This window comes from Ambystoma mexicanum, chromosome 8, assembly GCF_040938575.1.
Source record: "Ambystoma mexicanum isolate Mex_15411 chromosome 8, UKY_AmexF1_1, whole genome shotgun sequence".
Classification (NCBI taxonomy): domain Eukaryota; kingdom Metazoa; phylum Chordata; class Amphibia; order Caudata; family Ambystomatidae; genus Ambystoma; species Ambystoma mexicanum.
Window position 1 is genome coordinate 778,183,482 of NC_090929.1, and position 26,013 is coordinate 778,209,494.

General features: G+C 46.5%; 1 protein-coding gene across 1 annotated transcript in view; it reads right to left on the reverse strand.

Annotated features, from left to right (window-relative positions):
* Positions 1-26,013, reverse strand: part of HK1 (hexokinase 1) — a 1,159,884-nt gene that overhangs the window by 976,468 nt on the left and 157,403 nt on the right. The window contains exon 4 of the mRNA XM_069610605.1: positions 11,236-11,355. Within this exon, the coding sequence (XP_069466706.1) occupies positions 11,236-11,355 (120 nt within the window). The remainder of the gene's footprint in view (positions 1-11,235; positions 11,356-26,013) is intronic.

Consider the following 26,013-nt stretch of genomic DNA (forward strand, 5'->3'; position numbering starts at 1 on the left):
GGATAAATAAACACCACTGATCACAAATTAAACACAAAGGAGATCATTTTGCAAAAAAACATCATTTGTGTAGACATACCCGTAGACAGCTCTCTGCTGTCAAATGTTGGTATTTGTACAGCAGAGTGCAAATGTACAGGGCAAAAGGCAGCATGCACACATGTGCACCGTCTTTTGCTATGCACATTTGCACTGAGTAAATGCTGCCTACCATGCTGGAACAGCAAACAGCATTTACAGTTACAAATAAACGCTGCCTACCATGCAGATATGGCAAGCCGCGTTTAATTCTAATTGTGAACGCTGCATGCCATGCAAGCATACTAGGCTGCGCTTAATTGTAAAAGCATTTACAAATGATCCCTATGGGATCTTCCTTCTTTAAATTGGCGCATAAAGCCAGCGGGCTCCATAGGGATCCCCAGCATTTGCGCTGGCATGAAAATCCATGCGGCGCAAATCCTGAGACATTTGTATAGAGGAGAGGAAGGGAGGAGACGGAAACAACTGCGTTCCACTTCTCCTCTCCACCATACAAATGAATGAAAAGGCGTAACAGCCTAAAGAAAGACTTTTGTGTCTTAAATTGACACTACGCCTCATTTGAAAATGAGCTCCTATGTATTTTGGCCAACCTCCAACTGGTCGAATATTTTTTGTACCTTTTATTACTACGAAAGCTAAATAGTGGGTTGGGGTCAGGCAACATTGGTTGGAGTAGGTGGGGAGTGGGTGAGAGGCTCGGAGGTCTCCCCCTGGTTTCAGTGGTAAAAATAAATTGCAAATAAAATTGTAAACAAATACAACCAGTTAAATTTTGATGGAAGCACACAGATCCACTTTTATATTCCAGGGGAATTTCTCAATGCATTTGAAGGAGGAGTAGCAGCAGGAAACTAATTTAGCATTTTCACCATGCGTTCTTCCTCCTACTTTAAATGCATCCAGCCTGAGATTTGAATGCCGGTGTAAAACAAATCCTATGCAGGGACGACATTTCACCAAAATGCCAGGGATAGCGAAAGTGACATCGCATGACCCTTGACCGCTGATGACATCACAGGAAGTACACTACGAAAAATATGGTTATGATATCACTGTAAAGTCATATACATTTCATACAAGAATAGATGGCCATATGTATCGTTAATATCAGTGCGTATAGGCCCATATTACCAAATTAACTAGAATGCAAGCATACGTCCAAGGTCAAACGATAATGATGTGTTATTATATAGCACTTAAGCTTAAGCGCTTAAAAAGGAACACATTTACAAACAATATCACCCAACCTGTGTTGGTACTCATTTATCAACCTCAGCAGGATGCAAGACTGAGTTGACCTTGCCGGGAGTCGAACCTGCAACCTACAGATCACACACACATTGCAGCAGCAAGCGCTCAACCAACAGCTATTTTACCAGCTATAGCTATCAGAAAACCAGCCATTCCATAAGCAAAGAGCCACATGCTGCTGGCCACAGCCCAGGAGCCTCAATAAAAAAATATATATATGTATATTTTTATTTTTAGGGGTAGCAAGGAAGACCACAGGGGTAGCAATGGAGATATCAGGTGTGACCCCTGGCAACCCCCAAATGACGTCCCTGTTCCTATAAAATATGCCTGCATTTAGCACCTACATCTCGAATCGGTGAAGGACCACTCTAGATTAGTTGTATCGCTGTTTGGAAATGCCCCTCACACTCACATATTTTGCTCATAAATAACCCCCCTCACCCATAAAGAAAGGAGCAACTGCCACAAGGCATAGGGTGCACTGTCGTTAATATGACAATGCATTACTTACCGTAAAAGCATTTCTGATGGTTGTATCTGCTTAGATTCACATGCTGTGCATAGGTCCGACATCCAGTGGTCACTGCGGAGTATTGCATTTTGTTTTTCGTAGTCGAAAAGGGGACGTCGACAAGGCGTGTCTGTAACACTATCCCTATAGTGACGTGTGTTGTACCCACAATCCCTCACGCGTCGAGGTCCCTCTGTTTGTATTTTTCTGCCCTGAGGGAGCCTTTTAGCCGTGAGTGAGTACAGAAAAGAGAGAAATATATATAAAAGGATGTCTATGTTCCTTCCATCCGAGCGGGGAGGAAGGGTGGGCGCATGTGAATCTAAGCAGATACAACCATCAGAAATGCTTTTACGGTAAGTAATGCATTGTCTTCTGATGTTTGTTAATCTGCTTAGAATCACATGCTGTGCATAGACTAGCGAGCAGTACCCGGAGTTGGCGGTGGGTTATGAGAAGGAACAGTAGAGAAAAGATGTCTTAATACTGCCTGCCCAACCTGGGAATCAGATCTAGAGTGTGCATCTAGACAGTAGTGTTTTGTAAATGTGTGCACAGAACTCCAGGTTGCTGCTTTGCAGATGGACTCAAGGGGAACATTTGCAATGAATGCTATGGAAGCCCCCGTGCCTCGAGTGGAATGTGCTCTTGGCTTGAAGGGTAGTTCTCTCTTAGCAAGAGTGTAACAGAGCGTGATGCATTGAACAATCCATCTAGATATAGTGGATTTTGAGACCGCATCTCCTTCTCTTCCTGCTGCCACCGAGACAAAGAACTGATTAGTCTTTCTCAGTGGTCTGGTTCTTTCCATGTAGAACATGACAGCTCTGCGTACATCTAGTGTATGCAGACTTTTTTCTCCCGAGCTGGAAGGGTTTTGAAAGAACGTTGGTAGTTCTATAGTTTGGTTTACATGAAATTTCGAGATGAATTTAGGTGCAAACCTTGGGTGTGTGCGTAGAACCACCTTATCTTTGTGAACTGTAACGAAGGGGTCTAGTACAGAAAGAGCCTGTAGTTCACTTACTCTCCTAATGGAGGTGATAGCTATTAGGAAAGCAGTCTTAAGGGTGATATCTTTAAGAGTTGCCTTGTGCATGGGTTCGAAGGGAGGGCCCATGAGTCTGGAAAGTACCACATTTAAGTCCCATCCGGGAGCTGGGTTAGCTATCGGAGGGTGTATCCTCTTTACCCCCTCCATGAAGGCTTTGATAACTGGTATCTTCCACCACAACACTTTAAGTTGGGAAGTGGTGTATGCAGAAAGTGCCGCTAGGTGGACTTTAATGGAATTGAACACTAAACCTGAATCCAGTAAATGGGTCAAGTATAGAATAATGTCCTCCCACACTGTTCGCGCTGCTCCGGGAGGCGGAAATGCTCCACTCCTTCTGCAGGGTTTATCTGCCAACCCCCCACGGCAGGGCCGTCACCTCTCTGTGTCCCTCCAGGGTCCGGGATGACCTCCATGAACAGGGATGGAAGGGCAACTCTCTCAGCCCATAGGTGCCTGCTGCGCACTCCTCACGCCCCCAACGGGACTCCTTCCTGCTACGTACCTCGCTGTCAGGAGATCAGGATAATCTCCGAGCTGTGTCTCTGCAGTCGGCCCGCCCCTCCATGTCTGGGGCTCCTATCACTGTCGCTGGGGGTTTATACTCCTCCACAAGGTGTCTTCCGGGGCCCCTGCATGTTCTGCCGTTATCAGGATGGGGAGGCAGCCACAGGGGTGGTGGTGGTTACCTAATTCTCCCATGAGCTGGCATAGTGGCTGTCGGCAATCTCTACAGGGTGCCGGCAGCCATCTTCGAATCTCTGTGTATCCCTTATTTTTAGGACAATGCAAGGGGGAAGCCTGTAGCATTGTTGCTGTTTGCTCAAATGAAAAAGCTGACTTGTTACAAGATAAGGAAAATGAAGGTTCAATGGGTATGTAAACAACATATTAAAATTGGTAATCTCACCAGATTGTGTGGCTAGTCGAACTCCTATAGATTAAGGCAAGCAAGGGATTGCATTATAACATCTTCTGACCAGATCCAACCATATCTATAGTTGTCTGCTTGCATGCTAACTCGCTCTCCCTTGGATACCGTTTGTTCTTTTTATCCAGGATGTAAGGAGACAAATAAGCACATATATTTTTGGCCAAGTGTATGAGAATATCTGCAAAAACGTTTTAGTTACCATAGCGAAAAATCTGTGGATTAAACAATGCATGTGGCATTGCTGTATTTGATGACGTTTGAAAAGGCGCATATTATGTTGTCATTAATGGTATTCATAAAGGCAGACTCACTATACGGAAGTGCTCTGTAAAATCTGCTATTGTGAATTTTTGTATAGTGTCTAATATCATGCAAGTTTTATAGATCTGTGATATGTGGAATGACTTTGTTTTTTGTATTTGTATTGATTGTTTTCTTGTTTGGCGCTTATACAATAAGAAAATCTTGTTTCAAAACGGCCACAGGGCAGGGAGGGAGCGAGGGTGGGAAATACATTATAACAGAAATATTTGAGAGCAGGGGGGGGAAGTGACGAACCTACTATACCTTGTGAGTATTCAGAACGTGCAAGTGCAGAAAGGAAGAGGGAAGAGGGAAGAGAGGGTAAGTGCTGGGGAGTCCGAGCTGATGGGTGAGCAATAAACAAAGTGCTAGGAATGTTGAGTGCTACACGGCCTGGGCCGCGGGAGGTGTAAGTGCGAGCCTCCAGAGCGGAGGCTGTGAAATGCAAGTGCTGTGGATAGACAGGAGCTGGGAAGAATTGGTGTGGGAGGTCAAGGCCCCTAGGATGCATAAAGGCCAAGGACACTGATTCAGCAACTGTGGGATTAGCAGAAGAGAGAAGGAGGGAAGGAGGAGGAAAAGAGGAAAGTCTTAAGGAGCTTCCGGAATTTGAGAAGATCCTGCTGAAGGCGCAGGGGGAGGCTATTCCAAAGGAGGGAGCCCACAGAGGAAAGTGACCGACCCCCTGTCCTCTGTTAGGCAAAACACTTTACACACAAAGAGTTGGTGCCAGAGAAATGAAGTGGTCTAGAGGGAGAGTATTTAGTGAGATAAAGCTGAAGATAGTGTGGTCCCCGGACCCAGACAGCTTTGTGGATGATGCAGAGGGATTTGAATTGAATCCGTGCAGCAACCAGGAGCAGCAAGTAAATACTTTTTAGTGCAGGAGAGATGCTGTCCCTGGGCTTAAGGCCAAAGAAAAGTCTTGCTGCCCTATTCTGGATAAGCTGGAGGGGTCACAGAGTGGAAGAAGGAATATTCAGGAAGAGGCTGTTGCAGTAGTCAAGTCCATAGAGAACCAGGGCTTGAGTCACATTGAGCCTCTGAGGGGAAAGTGAGAAAATGTAAAATTCCTTTGAGGAGGAAGAGCTGATAGTTGGACTTCTTGTCAATGCCCTGAGTGTGAGGGAGGAAGGAGAGATAGGAGTCATAGATGACTCCAAGGTTTCTGGCTTCAGTTGAAGATGCAGGGGAAGAGCCCAAGGAGGCAGGCCAGAGTGAGGGGAAGCAGGAAGGATCAGGGGTCCCAATGGGAAGGATCTCAGTTTTAAAGGTGTTGAGGCAGAGATCATTGGAGGCGCACCAGGACTGGATGGCAGACAGGCAGTCAGGGATGATGGAGGTGCAAGAGGGTCAGCAGGGAGTCTGAAGAAGAGCTGTGTGTCATCTGTGTAACACTGGAAGTTGGAAGAGAAAGAGGAGATGAGGCATGCAAGGAGAGCAAGGTAGATGTTAAAGAGCTAGAGGGCGAGTTTAGAGCCCAGTGGGACACCACTAGTGGAGATGGATGTAGGAGAGGAGAAGGGGCCCAGGATGACTTGGGAAGAGTGGTTAGTGAGGAAAGAGGAGAGCCAATCCAGTGTCCGTTCAAAGATACCAAGAGTATTGTGGAGCCTTTGTATGTGGATGAATGGTTAAATGTGTCAAATGCAGAGGAGAGATCGAGAAGGATAAGGACAGCTGGGGAGTTGGAGATACGAGCAGTTCTTCACGGGTGCTCAGAAGAGCAGTTTCCGTGCCGCTGGATGCTCGTAATCCAGATTGATGGTCATGGAGGCCGCCAACAAGTTCAGTGTGAAAGTTGAGTTGGGACAATGCCAGCTTCTCAAGCAGTTTCCCCAGGAAGGGGGTGGTGGAGTTAGGGTGATAGCTGGCAGGGCAGGTAGGGTTAGAGAATGTTTTTTTCAGGAGTGGGCACAAACGGGAGTGCTCAAGGGGGGAGGGGAAAGATCCAGTGATAAAAGAGTGATTGCAGAAATCAGCGAGAGCAGGGGCAAGAGAGCCAATGATATCCTTGATGGTCCTGGATGAGCAAGAGGTGACCTGTTTAGAAGAGACCTTCATTGAGCAGACAACCATGGTAACCTCTTCAGGTGTGACAGGAGAGGAGGAGAAGGAGGAAGGAAGAGGGAGGGAGTGGAGTGTGGTGGGGGTGGTGGGATGGGTTGTGAGGGAGTGTAGAAAGGGAGGTCAGAATGTCCTGAGTTTTGGTGGCAAAGTGTGAGGCCAGTGCATTGTAGAGGGACTGGGAAAGAAAAGGGGAGGAGGAGACTGTGGAGGGGTTGGCTAGTTCCCTGCACATTCTGAACAGTTCAGCCGATTTATTGGATGCACGGGAGACCCGTGCCTGAATGTGGGCTCTTTTCTTTGCATGGATAGCGAGTCTGTATTGTCTTTGGAGCAGGCGGCAGGCCAGTTTGTCAGAGGATGAGCCTGAGGTTAGCCCCTTCCGTTTTTGTTGCCCTGCACTTTCGGTTCAGGGCTGCAAGTTCGATGTCGTACCAAGTGTTACGCTTTGAGGCAGGTTTCAGATGGATCCTCATGACTGGGGCAGGAATGTCAAGAGTGTTGGTGATAGAAAGATGGAGGTTGCTGAGGGCAGAGTCAGAGGTAGAGTCAGAGGTAGGAGTGTGAGGGGGTGAAGGTGGAGGCAAAGGCAGCCGCAGTCACATGTTTCATCGGGCGGATGTTAGTGAACGAGGTTGAAGGGACTATTAGGGGGCGGTCAGGGGACCAATGGGACCCAGATGAGAGGAGAGGAGAGAGAGTGGTCTGACCAGGAGAAAGGGGTGACTAATGGGGGGAAGCTAGACGGGGGAGAGAGAGAGGTCAGAGTGTATGAGGGCATTGAGAGTGTGTCCAGCTTTGTGGGTTGGCCCGGAAGGGAGAATGGAGAGGGAAAGCGAGGTGCAGAGGTCAGTGAATAGAGGGATGCAGAGCCAGGGGAGTACAGTTGAATGATGAAATCGCCCAGGTGGAGAAGGTTAGAGGTGGATGAAAGTAAAGAAGAGCACAAGTTAACCCATTCAGAGAGGAATAGGGAGGTGGCTCCTGGAGGCCAGTAGATGGTAGCAATGGTCAGGGTGGAGGTGGGGGAGGTGACCAACCTGAAAACCAGTGCGGTGAGGTCAAGGCTTGGAGATGATCTTAAAGCTGCCAGGGAGGAGAGAATCAAAGGCAGTGACTGAGCTGGCATTGAACCAAGTCTCGGTAATAGCGAGAATGTCGAGGTCAATATCTTCAAGAAGGAGACAGATGTTAGAGGAGTGTTTGTTGGCTGAGCGGGCGTTAAGAGTTGCCAGGAGGAGGTGGTCATTGCTTCTGAAGGTTTTCTGAGGTGGGGTACAGGGCCGCGGTACACCATTCAGAGGAGGGAGAGAGAGAGTAGAAGGGGCAGCTGCAGGCAAAGGAAGGAAGTTAATGAGAGAAGGCAGGATGCGGTCAAAGAGAAGGAGGTTGGGTTTTAACAGCATATGCTCATTTATATTTGTAACCTTGTTTTAGAGATAGTGGGTGTGAGAAACCTGAGGGCACTATCACATCTACTCCCTGGGGATCTCCTGCTCAGATGGCCATCGCTTTTGGATCCCAACCCTGTAGGGTGGACAAGTGAGGGAGGATCACCTGGGTGGAGGGTCCTTGGGGATTGGGGAGGGGACGACTGAAGATGAGACATGGTATTTACCCCTTCTTGATTCTGATCTACTCTCCCCTCCCTCAGCCTTCATGGGCTGTTGTCAACCCTATCTGATATCCCCTTCTTCCATCCTACGAAAATACTGAGGTTAGAAAGAGGCAACTGGGAATAATATCTACTTCCTATCAGAAACCCCATTTTGATTCCAAATTCCGAACGAATAGAAGTGAAGGCTGTAAATGAAAGCCAATAAAGTGGAATTAGGAAAGGAGAGTCAAGGAAGTGCCAGATAAATCATTAATCTATGAACTTGTGAGCTTATGAGTTGGCCGTGAACCGCCAAACCAATCTAAGTCAAGGTTGCAGAAAGCGGGGGCAAGGGCAACTGGTTGTGTGACCTGTAATGGGTGGGCCGTGCAGCCTGTCAATTGCGCCTAGCGCCGGAAGCCTCAACAAATCCAGGAGAATTGTGAAAGCAACCCTGAAACAAGATAAACATTGGAACATCGTTTTGTGAATCAGTGCTTGAAGCTTGAGGAAGGGAACCCAGGGCTCCTTTGGAACATTGTTTTGTGAACCAGTCCTTGAAGCTTGGGGAAGGGAACCCAGAGCTCCTCTGGAACATTGTTTTGTGAACCAGCACTTGAAGCGTAGGGAAGGAAACCCTTCGCACCTTTGAAGCATTGGTTTGTGTACCAGTACTTTAAGCGTGGGGACAGGGATCCCCAAAATCCTTTTGAACTTTGTATACTGAAACCAAGTGTGCTTCAAACTTCCGAAAGAGAAACCCAAGTCCTGAAGGAACATTTGACGCCGATAATTGTTGGAACTGTATCGTGAACTTGGGGAACAAAGCAAGAGGCTACTCCAGACTTTATGTTGAACACTATTGAAATAGAATAACCCTACACTGCATGATTTTATTAGACATGAAGGCAAGCATAGCTTTTGGCACAGACAGACATTTAATTTGGACTTACGGACACAGGGCCTCATTAAGATTCCAGCAGTAGCCGTGCTTGTAAAACCGGCAGGCTGCCGCCGGACTTGTGAATTTTTCCGGTGCCTGGCTTCATGGAAACACCAGGGGATTACGACCCCGATGTTCCTGGAAGTCAGGCGCCAGAAAATGGTTAATCCCCATTCCCATTGAGTCCCAGAATGTGGGAATGGGAATGTGGATGACGGAAGCACCGGCACCGATAATAATGGTGCTGGTGCTTCTGTGAAAGTCTGCGGGCGGGTGCCGTCCCGCCTGCCAGGTCTGACCTGGTGTGCGGGACGGCACCCGCCAGCAGACTCGTAGTGAGTCGGTCCCGTTGTTACCGGACCGGAACACTTATAATAAGGCCCATAGACCTTCCCTAGTTTCTTTAGGTAGGGAAATCCCTACCATAGCTATAGGGAAAGTTAGGCATTACACCCATCCTGATACTTAATACAAATTCTATTGTTGAATTCACAATCTGTTGTCTGTGTCATCTCTTGATACCATGGCTGTCTCACATGGGACTCATTATAAGTTGGGCAGTGCGGTACAAATACAGTTGTAACCATTACCGCTGCATTACCGCACTATCCAACTACCAGTTTGGTGAAGAGGTGGAGGATTCTCCTCCAGCAAAAAGCTGAAGGTATATCTGCCACCTTTCTGCCCAAAAACTGCAATTCTGGCAGAATTACCACCGGCAGTAATACCGCCGAAATCCCCCAAGGAGTCGTATGGACTCCAATTAATGGGGACTAACACTGCCTACCAACTCTTGTAATGCAGCAGTAATACCGCCGGACCAAGTGGCTGTAACAGTAATTCTGTTTGGAGGCATCTCATTGGATTTACTGCTGAGATACCACTAAACTTGTAATGAGGCCAGTATCTTTCATGTAGTATTATCTTATTATGAATTTTGGAGAAGGATGTTATGTGTTTTGTGTGCTTTTGTATTTATGGGTGAATAGTCCTGAAATAAAGGGAATAAAGAAAGAAGGAATACAACTACAGTATAACCATTCAAATATATTTTTCAAGTATTACAAGAATGTGTCTTTGCTCACAAGAGCCTTTGTTAAGAATGCTTGAAAGGCCCGGCCAGTCGCTTCATTTCCCTGCATGCCAAATATAGACGGACTGGTAAACCTTTGCCTAAAATTATGAGCTCTTAATACAAGATATTTAAATATTTTCATGCAAAGGTACAGTACAAAGTGCATTCCTATTTTTAGAAGAGTCATCTGGGAAGCTACAGACTTAGGTCCTTGAGAGAAGGGGGAAGCAACAGGCTCAGTAAGAACCCTGCAGGTAACACAGGATGGCATCCTTTCATTCAAAGGCACCGACCCAGAGTTTGAGGCCCGATACAGTATGATCCCAACTGCATAACAAACATCAGGTCTCAGTGCAAACTAAAGCCTCACCACCATCCCCTAGCTACACAAGAGCATTGCCAAGGAAGTTACTAATTCTAGAGCCTGGAACTTGTTTAGACTAATGGACTCTTTAATAATATGCTGGTAAAGCTAAAGAAAGGTGGTGTTTTAAACACCTCCCAACTTTAAAAGACCCCTTAATTTTGAATTGGAATGAATCACAAGCAACATTTGCCTCATGGGTAAAAAAAAAAGTAATGACTGTGGTAAACTTGGGTTATTTATCTCAGGTAGTAATTCCTATGCACTCCATGTTGTAAATATCCCATTTGATCCGAACTCATGAATAGGGAGTATTTTAAAAAAAAGAAAGTATTTAAAATACCACATTTTCACCATTAGCAACATACTCATAAGGAGGTCTTACGTGTGGATATTTAAGAAACATTAGGATATACTCTTTTTGCTTGTGAACAAATTGAATGAACTTCAAGGAATGTTAATATGCATACACATGAACTGACTGCTAGTAAATCTGACCTACTCCTGATTTACTAGCTGTAAGTCTAGACTAACTTCTCTGTGATTTAAAAAATGTTCCCCAGAAGTAACTCAGAGCTACTCATGATAACTTCTTTGTGAACCTGTACCAATGTGTACAGTGGCTAAGACACTTAATGGAATTGATGCTTAACCACTCTTGATGGTGTTGATTTTTGGAGAATTTAAAGAACTAGTAAATGATCATTGGTTGTTATTTTTGCATAAAGAGCTTCATAATGCTGACAATGTGAAATGATAACATACAGTGATTAGACAGTCCATTTGTGGGCCAGGGACTAAAGATGAAGATGTAGGTTTTCTTGAAATGTAAATAAACAAGTATATGACTCGCACTAGAATTGTTGCTGTTTTGCATGAAGGCTGGCTGCATGTAACTGCACTGGGATGGCAATGTCAATCTGTCATGTGACATTATGTATTTCTTTGCTTTGAAAATTCGTAGTAATAATGAGGTATTGTTTGAATGCTGGAATTGTTTTATCCTGGTTACAAACATAACACTCTTTTAAAAAAATAATTATAATAATTAAAAATAGAGTTTGCTGTTCAGGTAAATATTTTCTTACCTCATCAAGCTTTGATTGTCTACATGGAAAGGAAAATGTAAACCCAACAGGTAGCTTTTTGTCTTTGATTCTCTTCTTATCCATGAAATCGCCCAAGCATTCAGCAACATGATCAAAAAGCTGTAAAACAAACATAAAGTCACATACAGTTATTTGGCATTAGAAAACGAAAGACAATATTTTCAAGCTCACAGAGGCCCCCTGTACGAATGCAATTTTTCAGAAACCTGCGGTATTAACCCTATTTTGGTTCAGAAACCTTCTTGATACTGCACTTTTCTAAACAAGATATGCTACTGTCCTAAAAAATAAATTCAGAAAAATGTCTTGAGCTGTCTTTAGTATGCAAACTTTCAAACGTATTTATTTGCATCTGAAAAAAAAAAGCTATCACCAAGATCCCAAAGGTCAAGAAACGCCCCACTTCTATCAGTCCCAAAATCCTACAAGAAACATTTGGCTGGGCAAACATTTCAAGTATTTCATGATCCCACCTTCCACAATGCCTCTTCAGCTGTGACAAGAAGTCTTAGTTACTTACCTGCAACTGCATTTCTCCAGCATTTGTATCTTTCATAGATTCACATGCTTGAATATTCCCCGTCGTCACACTGGGAATCCCTGGTAATTTTAAACATTTTCCATAGGAAAAAGCAATGTACATTGCTAATGAAGCCGGAGAGGCACTCACTTGTGTAGTCCCTCCACATCATGTTGGTCTCTTTTGTCAATAACCAATGAGGTGGCAGGACTTAAGCTCCACTGCAGACAGCCATCTTCAGATTTTGAGCCCTAAAGTGACTGCTAGATTTGATGGCTGCCTGCTCAACGGGGAAGTGGGTGGGCACATGTGAATCTATGAGAGATACCAATGCTGAAGAAATACAGTTACAGGTAAGTAACTAGGACTTCTCCAGCAGTGGATCTTTCATAGATTCACATACTTGATAAGAATACCAAGCAGTGGATGCATGCCACCTACTTCACTGAAGCATACATTAAGTCAGCAATAGTACCCCAGAGTGCCCTGAACACATTGTGCATGCTTGAACCATGAAGTGAAGGAGGGAAAGAGCAATGGATGCTCCTACCTCACGTAAACAGGTGTTGCATGACTGCTTGTCTGACTCCCGGCCATTGTCCTCTTCCAGACAATAATGCTTGGCGAACGTATGGAGTGTGATCCAGGTAGCCTCCCTGCATATTTCTTTCATGGCCACTCCTGCCTGAAAAGCTACTGTAGCTGCCCTCCCTCTGTTTGAAAGGGCAGTAGCTGTACAGGTAAGTGGGCTGCCCTGGATTTGTGGGCAATTTACAAGGCCTTGTTTGGAGATGTTTTGGCCCTTACAAGGCCCTGCAAACGAAACAAGCACTTGAGAAAGGTCCAGCGAGTGCAGAGCGCATTCAGCATTAAAAGTATGATTGCTCAAAAATGTAGGCAGTATGATGCTTTCCGACAAAGTCATAACCAACACCATATCCATGGGGAGGAACTTAGGGTGTGGCCTGAGAACCACTCGGTCCTTCAGGAAGACTGTAAAAAGAAGGTCAGTGAAAAGCGCTTGTAGTTCGCTGATTCTTCTTCTTTAGGAAGGCGACCTTCTATGAGAGGAAGTTTAGATTGCATTTGTGGATGGGCTCATATGGAAGAGCCATTAATGCTGTTAATACTGTATTGAAACTTTAGCTTGGAAAAGGTGTAGGCAAAGGTGGGAAGGTCCTGAGCAGACTCTTCATGACGGTCTTCACTGGTAGGGTCCCTGTGGCAAAAGGCTGAGGCCCAAGAGCTTGTTGAGGTGCAGAGGGGCTCACATCCTGAGACTCCTCTAACTCTTCTTAGACTCTGAATCATTATCATCCTCATCAACATTTTCCACATTTGTTGAAGAAGTAGGTGTAACAGACCTACTACTCAGACTTTGAAATTCCAACAATCTTTCTACCAATTCATTTTTCTTTCCTTTAACAGGGAGGTTCCTGACCTTACACATTTCCTTCAGTTGATCTACTGTTAAAATGATCAGTACCTCCTGTCTATAGTTATCCATATTAGGCGTGATAAAATAGCTTTTCTAGTGGTGCTTAGCGCTGTGAAGATCACTATCTGAAGAAAAGTAAAGCAGAACTCTCACTGTAACAACTATACAATTTATCCTCACCACCTGCCACCACTGTTAGGCAAAGTTTTTATGCAGTACCCTTTGGGACCACTACACACAACTAGGACTACAGGTGTAAGCAAAACCAACCTTTGGTATAAGTCTGTACCACACAGTTTTTGGTAGTGAGCTGAGCAGCCAGGCTTATCTCAAGAGGGAATGTGAGCTTGAAAGGGTGTTACAAAGAGGTCTATAATTACAAGTATAAGTATTCAGATAGGCACTTAAACGCAAGGTTTCTTGGTAAAACACTTCTTACTTTATTTACACAGTCAGTTAGAAAACATTCACTAAAAGGAGGCAATCAATATCACACAAAAATATACTACAATACTTCACACTAACCGGTTCTGAAACATTTACACTACTTTGAAGGAGGAGCAAAATGGCATTCAGAGCAGTTGAAGTAGGAGCAAAAAGGCATAAGTTAATAAAACAAATATTAGAGTTACTCTTAAACAGTGCAAATAGTTTGAGTTCACCAGAGGAGTTGATTCAATGCAATAGCTAGGCCAAAGTCAATGGACGAGTGCCTTGTATAGGTAAAAACGGTTCTGGTATTAAAACGCAAAAGTCTTTGCCACGGTTCTCGGAAGTAGTTTACGGAAGAAAGGTTCATATGTCGGGTCACAAGCTGATTAGGCCTGAAAGTTGCCAAAGTTGCACAAACTTTCGCGGTGAGAGGCAAGTTCTCTCGGTCGGGTTTTCACAGTACCTTATAGTGAAAAAAAAGATGCAGCTGAAGACTTCTGTTCCTGGCAGTTCCTGCAGATCTCGCTGTTCCTGAGCCTCAGTCGGGGGGAAAAGAGGGAGGATGTCGGGGGACTCCTGCACTGCACAGGGATTGGTCACAAAGCTGGCAAACTGGCAAATCTTCGATTCCGGTAGCTGTCTTAAAGCACACAAACTGGTGTACTTCTCCCTGGCTACTCGGTTTCCTGCAGCACTCTGAGGAAAATTCAACCAGCTCTGACAATGGTGTCCAGGTGGCTTACGAGTTGATTGGTCCTACCAACTCAAAAGAAGAAGTCATCCTTGAAGGGCTTCTCTGTTGAGGTGAACATGGCGATTCGGACATGCAGCAGGGCTCCACCAGGAAAACCAACGGTCCAGTAGTCCTCTTCCAGTTCGTCTTCGGTTCTTTCGTTCCAGTGGTCGACTCTGCCTTTCAGTCCAAGAGACTTGCCTTTTAAACAGTTTTCTCCCATTCATTCCAGGCTAGCTGCCACCCACCCAGCAGGGTGGCTGTCCTTGCTGGACAGTCAGCCAGCCAATCACGCCAGAGTGTATTTGGGTCTCCTAGGAGACTAAGCACAGGGAGTTTCGGTCAAATCCCTCACTTCCTGCCCACCCCAGACACTCGGGCGCCAGAGGCGGTCTTCAGTCCTGAAGGCCGCCAAAGGCATAGAAACAAAGGGACCAAACCTAGTTTGGCGCGCAGAGTCAAACTCTAGAAGGACCTTTCCGAAAATAAATGGCAAAAAAAGAAGATCGGGACCTGTTTAAACAAAGGGGGCTCAGACGCCATCTTGAAAAACATGGCTCCCACAATTTTTAGCTACCAGTGTTCGTGGTCGGGAAAAATCATGGTAGTTCATTGTAAAACCACTGCCACCAGCCATTTCGATAGGAAACGGTAGAAGTTGACTGTTACATGAGTTTCTAGACATAGGGGATACTAGGTAAACCCTCCAGCGCTCTATTGTAAAATAGTGTGTTATGGGTCTAGGAATTTAAAAAGACTAGAAAAGTCAATTTAACTTTACATTCTCTGGGAAAAAGTAGTTTATCCCAGAGAAGGTATTTAAACCTTGGGACAGCCTAAAAAGCTTCCCAGTGTCACTGCACTGAGGGTGCTGTGTGACACACATGAAAAGATGATGCCTATGGAGTGGTCTAAAACTCCACATTCAAAGAACACAAGAATAAAACACACATCAAAATACATGAAAGAGTGGGAAAAAAGGCTCACACTCTTTCCAGGTAAAGAATTCAAGTCCTCAAAATCCAGCTAAGTTGCTGGGGGTCTCTAAGGTGAAGAGAATTAGCACATTTATGAGAATTATCCCTAACACACGTCCCCCCAGACTAAGGGACATGAGGATTAAATCCACCCCTGGATGAATCTCCTTAATCCAGCCGGTCATACATTCTGGAGAGAGCATCAGAATTTTGGTGATTGCACCCTGACCTGTGTTCAATGGTAAAATCAAACCCCTGTAGGCTGATTGACCATCTTAACAATTTAGGATTTTCCCCCTTCATCTGCATTAACCGTCTCAAGGGTTGGTGGTCTGTCTGAATCACAAAAGTAGATCCATACAAGTATGGTCTAAACTTCTTCAGAGAACCCACAAAATGGCAAAACACGCACATTCTATGGTTGCTCACCTTGTCTCAGGTTCCTTCAGCTTCCTGCTGATGAAGCAGATTGGGTGTTTCCTACCTTTCTCATCCAGCTGACCCAGAACTGCACCTATACCTGTATTGGAAGCATCTGTTTGAACAATGAAGGTTTGGCTGTAGTCAGGACCTCTTAAGACTGGAGCTTAACAAAGGGCTTTCTTATGTCCTTCAAATGCCTTAGTGTACTCCTCATTCCACCTGACCTTCTTGGGGAATTTGGGTGAGGAGACCACATTCAAGGGAGAAATTATGGACTCATAGTTCTCTATGATGTTCTTATAAAAACCAGTGAGACCTAAGAAGGCTCTCACTTGGGTTTGAGTGGTAGGGGTGGCCCATTCTTGTACAGCTTGTACTTTACTAGGCAATGGCTTTATTTCACCTCCTCCTACCTCATGTCCAAGGTAGACCACTTTGCTATGACCCATTTGACATTTACTTGCCTTTATGGTCAGATGGGCCTGCTCAAGAGCCTGCAAAACATATCCTAAGTGGTCAACATGTTCTTTCCAAGTAGGGCTGAACACTGCAATGTCATCCAATTATGCTATGCAGAAGTCCTCCATCCCATTAAGAACTTGATTAACCATCCTTTGGAATGTTGCAGGTGCATTCTTTAGTCTAAAAGGCATTACCTTAAACTGGTAGAGGCCTGCTGGGGTCGAAAATGCAGTTTCTCCTCGGCATGGTCTGTCACGGCTATTTGCCAATAGCCTGACGTTAGGTCAAATTTACTGAGTTACTTGGCGAAAGTAAGTTTGTCCCCCAGCTCATCTGTCCTAGGTAAAGGATGGGCATCAGTACACACATAATCTCAACTTCTTGTATCCTGCCTTTGGCACTAGTACAACTGGACTAGACCATGGACTTGTAGATGGCTCTATTACACTGAGATAAGCATCTTGTTGACCTCCTCCTTTATGTGGGTTCTTACATGATCTGACTTCCTGTAACCTCTGCTTTTGACAGGTAAACAGTCCCCAGTGAGAATATCATGCTGGCCCCAAGGGGTCAAGCCTGGTGATAGTGACAACAGGGAGGCAAACTGATTTAACAGAAACTTGCACTCCTCCTGTTGTTCCAGTGTCAGACTAGAAGATAGATTAAACCCTTCTATCTTCTCATCTAAAGGTTGTCCCCTGGGGAGATCAGGTAGAAGTTCACTCTCATCCTCCTCCTGAGCTGAAGCTAGAAGCAAAGCTCCCACTTCTGGTCTTGAGACATAGGCTTTTAGACGGTTGGTGTGAAAGACCCTGCAGGCCCCCTTAGGATTGCCTAAATCCAACAGATAATTGACCTCTCCAAGTTTTCCCACAACCTTGAAGGGTCCAATCCATTTGTCCTGTAAGGCCCTCTGCCTTGTAGGCACCATAACTATAACTTGCTGGTCTTGAGTAAACTCAACCATGTTGGCCTTCTGGTCATGCCAATGCTTCACCAGAGCCTGACCTGCTTTCAAGTTATCTGCTGCTTCTGTCATAATGTGTGTCATTCTCCTCTGGAGACCAAGCACATAGTCAGTGACTCTCACTGGCTTGGGGGAAGAAGCACTCTCCAACCCCTCCTTAATTAGGGCCAAGGGGCCTCTAACTGGATGACCATAGAGAAGCTCAAAGGGACCAAATCCAACTCCCTCCTGAGGGTCTTCTCTATAAGCAAATAGAAGGCATGGCAGTAGAAGGTCCCACTTTCTTCTAAGGGGTTCTTCTAAAGCACCTATCATGCTCTTCAGAGTTCTATTAAACATCTCTACCAATCCATTTGTCTGGCGATGGTTGGCAGCTGAGAACTTGTAAGTCAATACACAGTTTGTCCACATGGCCTGCATGTAGTGGGACATGCCTCATAGGTATGGATGGCTTCAGGATACCTAGTAGCATGGTCTACTACAACCAATATAAATCGATTGCCTGAATAGGTTGGACGGTTTAAGGGACCAACAATGTTGATTCCTACCCTCTCAAAAGGGACTCCCACTACTGGGAGAGGCACTAAAGGTGCCACATTCTTGGCTCCACTCTTGACAGATATCTGACAAGTGTGACAGCTCCTGCAGAATTTATCGACATCAGATCCCAACTTAGGCCAGTAGAAATATAGAGAAAGCCTTTCCTTGGTCTTCTTGAAACTCAAGTGACCAACCAAAGGAATCTCATGGGCTAACTGTAGGAACTGTTGTCTGATCTCTAGAGGCACTGCAAGTCTTCTGTAGTCCCCTGGGATAGACTCATTTGGTTCACTGTAGAAGGGGCCATCTTCCCAGTACAACCTGTGCTTCCCTGGCTCTTGCCCATCCAGCTGGGAAGCTGCCTGTTGGCGAAGTCCTTCAAGAGTAGGACACTCTCTTTGACCTCCTCTGAAGTCTGCCCTACAGGGGCTACCTTCTGCCAGTAAAGACTGCAGCTCAGGATGGTCTTTAGGATCCAGATCTCTAACAGGGGGAATGTCTTCTTCCAGCTCTGAATCTTCAGCAGCTGATTCAACCTTTCCTGGTTGTTCCTCACACTCAGCCTCAGCTCGCGCGCACTGAGCGAAGGACCGGTGAGGGACCGCTTTGCCGCAGACGCTGCTTCCCTGTGTTATCAGCTGATCCTATTGTGGACAAACCTTTGTTTCTCAATCAAACTCACGAGATTGCAAATTGCTAAGCCACTCCCACTGGTTTACACTTTGAAAAGCGGGCAGTCACGGGCACCAGAGCACGCACACCGAGCGAACGACCGGTGAAGGACCGCTTTGCCACAGACACTGCTTCCCTGTGTTATCAGCTGATCCTATTGTGGACGAACTTTTGTTTCTCAATCAAACTCTCAGTACATATTTGTACTGAAGACTCTATTAGAGTGTATGATTACATTTGAACCTGGAAACAAAGTACTCATACTGTGGTATTCTATTTTCATACAGATTGCAAATTGCTAAGCCACTCCCACTGGTTTACGCTTTCAAAACCGGGCAGCCTCGCACACCAGCGCGCACACACCGAGCGAAGGACCGGACCGCTTTGCCGCTTCGCTGCGGCGTTCAGTGGTTGGTGCCTGGTATCTTTCGTTTCAAATAATATCACTGTTTCTGACGGAACCAGTATAATACGTGGCAAGGGTAACCAGTATACCTTGCGATCCGATATGCCTTCCCCAACCCAGATGCGCTCTGTATCAGAACAGGATCATTTGTTGGGTAACTCAAATCAAAATGGAGACCTCGCGACAAAATCTTCAACCCCGAACGCTCGGGGAGTGAAAATAAGACAAGTAACAACAAAACCAAAAAGCATTGCCTTTCCTAATTCTGACATTCGTGATTTTGGGTTTGGACTAACATCAATACTAAACGGAGGATCAAAAGAAGGATGTCTACCCTCTGTTGCTATAACATCATCTGAATCGCTGTGGGTTTTCTATCGGCAGCTATGAGCTTCGCGAGGAGAGCTCCGGGTTGTTGCCCCTCACCGTATTGCCGAATTTTACGGTGTCTGTCTGGAAATTTTATTTCTCTTTCGGCTGCGCCTTTGAACACTTCTAATTCTTTCTTAATTGCTGCTAGAGATTGTGGAGTGTTGTCTGTCTGGAGAGCGCCTTCGAGGTCTTTGAGATTTGTTTCGCTGGTGTTATACTCCCTTCGCAGTAATTTTAATATTCCACATTCTTTCGTCATGCAGACCCCTCTAGTAAAACATTTTAGAGTCTCCCACAGAGTCCCGGCTGAGGGCACTGATCCTAGGTTGGAGTCGAGGAAGTGTTCTAGTTTATTTCGGAGTTCTTCCGCGAAGACCGTGTCTTGCATTGCTCATGGCTTGAATCTCCAATGAGGTTGGGGTTTGGTTGCTTGTGTGGTTTTGCAAGCTAGAGACACCATGGAGTGGTCTGACAGGGATCTCGGTAAGATGCGGCAATCGTCCCATTGTAGGCGGCTATGGCTGGACACAAGGAGATAGTCTATTCTCGAACTGGTTTTGTGAACCCAGGAGTGGAAGGTGAAGTCGCTGGTGTTTGGATTCTGGTGTCTCCAAATATCAACGAGGTCATAGGCTTTGCAGATTTCAGTGATTTGTAGGGACGCCTTGGATGGGGTCGCTGTCAAGTTATGTGATTTATGTTTAGCTGGATTCAGGGTTGTGTTGAGGTCGCAACCCCATATGATTGTGGATCGTCTGATCGTGCTCAGTTGGGTCATTACCCCGTCGAAGTTATTGGGGCTGTCGGTGTTCGGGCCGTATAAATTCACTAGAGTGATTTCTTCTCTGTCAATCGTTCGAGCGACCTGCCTTCTGTGTCCTTTTTTTGAGCGATTAGTTTGAAATTGATTGCCTTGTTGATTATTATGGCCACTCCCCTGGCGTTGGACGAGAAGGAGGCAAAGCAACAGTGACAGCCCCAGTCTTTGCCCCAGGGGTGTTCGGAAGTCGGGCGTAGGTGGGTTTCTTGAATGTACGCTATGTCGATTTTGTGCCGGCGTAGGTATTGAGTCATCTTCCTCACTTTCGCTGGTTGATTCCCACCTTTAATATTCCATGTGGCTACAGTGAAGGCGCTGTGTTTTTAATTCTTTGTGCGTGCGGTTCGTTGCGTTTGGCTGCTGAAGGGCGGGGGTGGTGGGCCTTGTCGTGTTGATTCTGCTTGTGGTGTGCTCTTCTCTTGAGTAGAGCACATGGGGTGACCTGGGTGCTGTAGAACTTGTTATCTCCCAACTTGTGTGATTTTCCCTCCCATTTCTCGCAAGCAACCCCCAACTGGCTCGTCGTGGATCCCCCTTCTTTTAACTTGTAACTTGTAAACTTGAACATTGCTGTGCTATGGGTGCTTGGATCGTCCCAAGTCGCGCGGCCTTGAGGGTTTTTTACCCTCATTTCATGTTCCGGCAGTATTGATTGTCACGGTGAGCCATGTTTTTTGCCTCTGTTCATCTATGGTGGATTCCTCTGGGCCCTTTCTCTCTGAGCTCGTGCATTTTTATTCTCTGGTGGTCGACAGCCCGCCTGGCCCAGGTATACATTTGCCTCTTCGGTGATTGGAAAAACTGGGTCCTTCCCTGGTGTTGTATTCTCAGTCCGGCTGGGAACAGCATCGAGTAAGGGATCTGGGTTTGTGCGGAGTCTCTGTATAATGTTTGTGAAAGACCTCCTTTGTGCCTGCACGGCTGGGGAGAAGTCCGGATAAAAGTGGACAAGTGAAAGTGGACAGTGTCACTGTCGTGCTGTAGCTCGCCTTTCTCTCTGGCCATTCGGAGTATTGCATCTCTGTCCTTGTAATTGTGTAGTTTTGCAATTATTGGACGAGAGGGAGCTCCAGGAGCGGGCCTTAACTTCGGTATTCTATGGGCTCTTTCGATGACGAATAGGGGCGAGAGAGTTTCTGGACCAAAGAGGGATTTACACATTTCTTCAACCTGGTCTTCCATTTTGCCTTGTGGTTGTTTCTCTCTTACTTCTACTATCCGGATGTTATTCCTTCTTGAGCGCCCTTCGAGAGCTTCGTTTTTTGCGTTGATTATTTTCATTTGGGACTCGAGGGACGACACTCTGGCATTTAAAGGTGATGCCCCATCATCTAAGGTGGAGATCCGTTGCTCTACTTCATCAGGATTCTCATTGTGGGTGTCTAGTCGGTGTTGGACTTGATCGACTTTGGATGAGAGGCCGTCTAGCTTACTATCTAAGTTGCTGATCCCGGATTTCAGTTCTAGGAGAAGTGCTCTGATGTCAAGTGACTGGGGATCGTTGTTCTCTTGGCTTAGCATATGTGGCAGGGATTCTGGTTCGCTGCTGTGTCTCTGGGTTTTTGCTGAAGTTCCAGCTTCGAAGTTCAGTTTACGCTGTTGTTTATCGGTTTTCCCCATTGTGGTTACGAATGGGCAGTGTTGTTGGTCGCCTAATTGTAGGGCTTGTATGGCAGCCGAGGCGGGGTGATGGATTACTGAGTGCCTGTACTACTCGGGGGGGTTTCTTGTACCCTTGGGGGAGTTTTGCGCGTTGCTTTGCCTTATTGCAGCGTTGGCCTGTGCCGGACATTCAGCCCGCCATATGCGTTCTAGTTGGTGCCAGGGTCGGTGGATTATTGGCAGGCTATTTGGCGTGGATGCTGCCGACCAAGCCAGTTGGGTCCCAGGGCAGTTGATTCAGTTCGAGGTCCTATGGGCTCTGCAGACTGGCTGCGGTGGTATCACTGTGTTGCCAGGGCGGGGCCTCTTGCTAGATGGTACCGAGTGAATTGTTGGGAGCAGCCCGGAGAGGCACAGTTGTTCCCCCCGGGGCTATGAGCTGCAATAGTGTGGCTCTTCTCATTGAGCGCACCCCGCTCGAGCTGCCCCCCCCCCTCTGTGTGCGCGTACCTGAAGGGGCTCAGCCTGTGTTCTGCTCCTTTGTGCTGGTCCCGTCTCCTGGCCGCCGCCGCGCCATCAGGATGTTGCTGCCTGGGTAGCCGGCGGGAGTTTATGGAGCCGCAAGGTTCTGCTGGAATGTGGCATCTCAGCCACTGTGTGCCTCTGTGATGGTGGAGCCAGGTGGGTGTACGGTCCGCCTATCGGAGCCGCAGGGGCCCTCCTCCCGCCCGGCGTTCCCGCGCGCTTTGCCCCGCCGGGTCTGCAGCGAGTCTCAGCAGGAGAGTCGTGGGACCGTTCAAACCCCTCCGAGCCCCCGCTTGGGTCTCTGGGGCCAGCGGTACCTTCTATGCAGGGGGCGTGCAGAGCCGGGCAGCGGGGCACGCCTCTCACGAAGTCTGGCCGACCCACGTGGAATTGGCTGCTGTTGTTGCCGGGGGGGTAAAGCCAGGGGACACCTGCAGCACCTCTCTGTTAGTTATATTGGTGCATCTTCCCTTTCGTTGGATGGATCTAGGGGCGCCCTCTGAATTCAAATTTGTTGTTAAAAAAAACCTAATTCAAATTTTTGCTAGCCAAATTGTGTTCAAAATAACCTGTGATTTCATCCAAATACGGGCCACAGTAAGGTCTCTATTGTCAAGAAATTCAACTTGGTCAATGTCACTGGTAACAATGTCCTCCAAAGCTGGTATATCAGAGAATAGTGTGAGGATACTTTTTCTATACATGTCATAGGACGGAAAGTTATCTGTTCGGCAGCCAATCACGAGAGAATGAAACATATTTGATTTCTTTGACAAACTTGATATTCGTGGATTGCTATTATTTGGTTTCTGTGCAGGGGGCATATTATTAGTGCCAGTATCTGTTTTGTTAATAACTTCATGATCTTGCATGTCCTCAGTAAGTATTGCATTTACATTGGACATATTTTTTGATTGATCTGATCTCCCTACTGAGAGCAAAGAATGTTTAATATTCATTTGTTCTCTCATGAGTTGAGATAGTGTGCTTCTGATATCAGATAATGGATCTTGTGCACTCTGTTCAATATTTTTGATTTCAGCTAGGGGAATTTGCATATCTGATTTATTCATTTCTCCCCTATTATTAGACTGCTGCTCAGTTTGGGAGACAACTGCTCGCTTACTGGGTATGGCCGTTGGTTCTATATTGATCATGGCATCGCTTGTGCTATCTTTTGTTATTGATTGGCATAAACAAATATTGGATTCTGGTCTGTGCTGGCGCATATATGCATCAATTGCCTTCCTGATTTCATGCTTATTGTTGCCCACGCCTGACACTCTTTCAGAGGCATGTATCACTTTAGGAGTTGTTTGTGGTTGTAGAGAGGAGTTTTGGATGTGTCGACAACCTTATCAAATTGAAGGTTTCTTGCTGTGTTTATTACTTCTAAACTTCTCCCCTGAGGCTACCTGGATTAACTCCTTCCTCAACAACAGAACGATGAGAGTATTCTCTCCGACAGACGCAGCCGACCCCATTCCCATCACCTGTGGAGTCCCTCAAGGATCCTGTGTCTCCCCTACACTTTACAATGGGTTTAGTAAACCCCTCTTTGACACCCTGGACCGTCTGGGTGTCATCTACACCAACTATGCAGATGAAAACCCAGATACTTATCCCCCTATCTGGCAACTATGACTTGGACAATTTCATAGTCTCCTAACTGGCTTTGGAGATTATTTATGAGATGTTTATGTCCTCGAGTGTTCCAGATAAGCATTGTTATTTTCTGTTGCACTTCAAGCTGGTCTAGTTACATATTCTGAGTGCATTGGCATATATTCGTTTTTCAGATTATTTCTTGAGCCTCGCCTTGCACTTTCGGGCTCTGTCAGTTATATGACTTAGACAATAACCTGCTAAACAAAATCTACCTCGTCATTCAGGCATGGATGGCTACCCATAGCTTATGCCTGAATGACGACAAGACTGAAATTCTCATACTAGGTGCCCCTAGAGGGCGCCAGAGACCCAATCAAGATGGCCGCTCCTCTGTGAGCTCCCACACAGCCTATTAAAATCCTCATTAATCCTGTTCATTCCGGCAGTATAACTCCCTAAAACCACCACTAACTCTCCTGCCAGAGCACAGGGAAGTAAACCAGCCGTGCAGAAGTTGGATCCGAAGACCCTGGCCGCCTAGACCCTGCTTCGCGGCATTCCCGGGTGACAAGGGAGTCCTGTGGGCCCACCAACGCTTGCCGGCCCTCTCCCAGCGCTGAAGAAGAGCTTCGGCGGCTGACGCGCGGCTCAGCCGAGCCTGCGGTGAAAGCGAAGGAACAGGGAGGTCCGCCACCTGAGACGCCGGTGCTGCAGAGAAGTTTGGATGAAATCCTGCGTTTGGCCCGGTCAGAAGCTGCACTCGCAGTGCAAGTGGAGGGCCTAGATGAAATAAAAATCACGCATGGAAAGCACGAAAGTCTTAACAAGCTAGAAGGGATGGCGAAAGCCAACAGTGACCCGTTCTGCTATCGATGTGGACACGAATACCCCCATGAAGGGACATGCCCTGCCATGGGCCAGACATGCTCCGCATGTGGTGGTGACAACCACTACAAGGCTGTGTGTTTGATATTCCGCAGCAAGATGAAGGGGGCAGGGAGAAGTGGAAAGCCCACAAACGAACTGGAACAAAACTCACCCACCCAACATCACCGGGTCACCCATCAACATCATGAACAAGGACGTCACAGATACCTCGACGAACAAGTAGAAAGGAGACAAGACAAAAGGGAGTGGAGAGAGAGCAAAACTACACCACACAAGACAAGGAGAAGACCCAGGAGGTACGTGCGGTGCCTCATAGAATAGTCACAATCAGAAAGCGTGACAAGTGCATCCTCGGAAGAGAGAACCCGCAGACCGGAAAAACATCAAGAGACACTGAGGAAAAAGGGATACCTATATGCTCTTGGGAACAATACGGCAAAAGAACACAGCCCAATTCTGAGAATACAAGTCAACAAATCCACGGCCGAATTTCTGATAGACATGGGAGCTACCGTGAATGTAATCAGTGAGGAGGTCTATGAAAGAATACCAAATGCCCCACACCTACAGCCAGCACAAGCTCTCATCTACCCATACGGCTCAAAAACACCACTGGCATGCAAAGGATTCTTCATGACCACATGTCGATGCAAGGAACATGAGAACGACATGCATGTGCTAGAGGCTGCCACTGAGAGCGGATGCATTCTGAGCTATCGAGCAGCCATTGAGATGGGACTCCTTCACATCTTATATCGCATCATGGTGCACAAGTACTTAGACCCAACGGCGAGCATCGACCAAGTCTTCCCAGCACTGTTCAAAGGCCTCGGAAAACTGAAGGACAGGCAGATTGAGCTTCATATCAACTCCAGCGTCCCACCAGTAGCACAGCACTACAGGGGTATCCCCATCAATATTCAACAGCAAGTGGAAAATGAACTAGCCAAACTGCTCGAGGCAGACATTATTGAGCCAGCAGAAGGCCCCACACCGTGGGTCTCCCCTATAGTGCCGGTGCCCAAGAGAGACTCCCCAGACATCAGGATTTGTGTTGACATGAGGAGACCAAACGAGGCCATCCTGAGGGAACGACACCAAGCTCTGAGAATAACAGACATGGTACTTCTTTTGAATGGAGCGACTGTGTTCTCCAAGCTGGACCTAAACAAAGGCCACCACCAGCTGGAACTCAGCAAGAACTCCAGGTATATAACAACATTTGCCACCCACCTGGGCCTATTCCGTTACAAACGGTTGAGTTTTGGAGTGTCCTCCGCGGCAGAAATCTTCCAAGCAGAAATTCACAATGTCATCAAACACGTGCCCAACTGCTTGAACTATAGCGACGACATCTTAGTCTTCGGCCAAA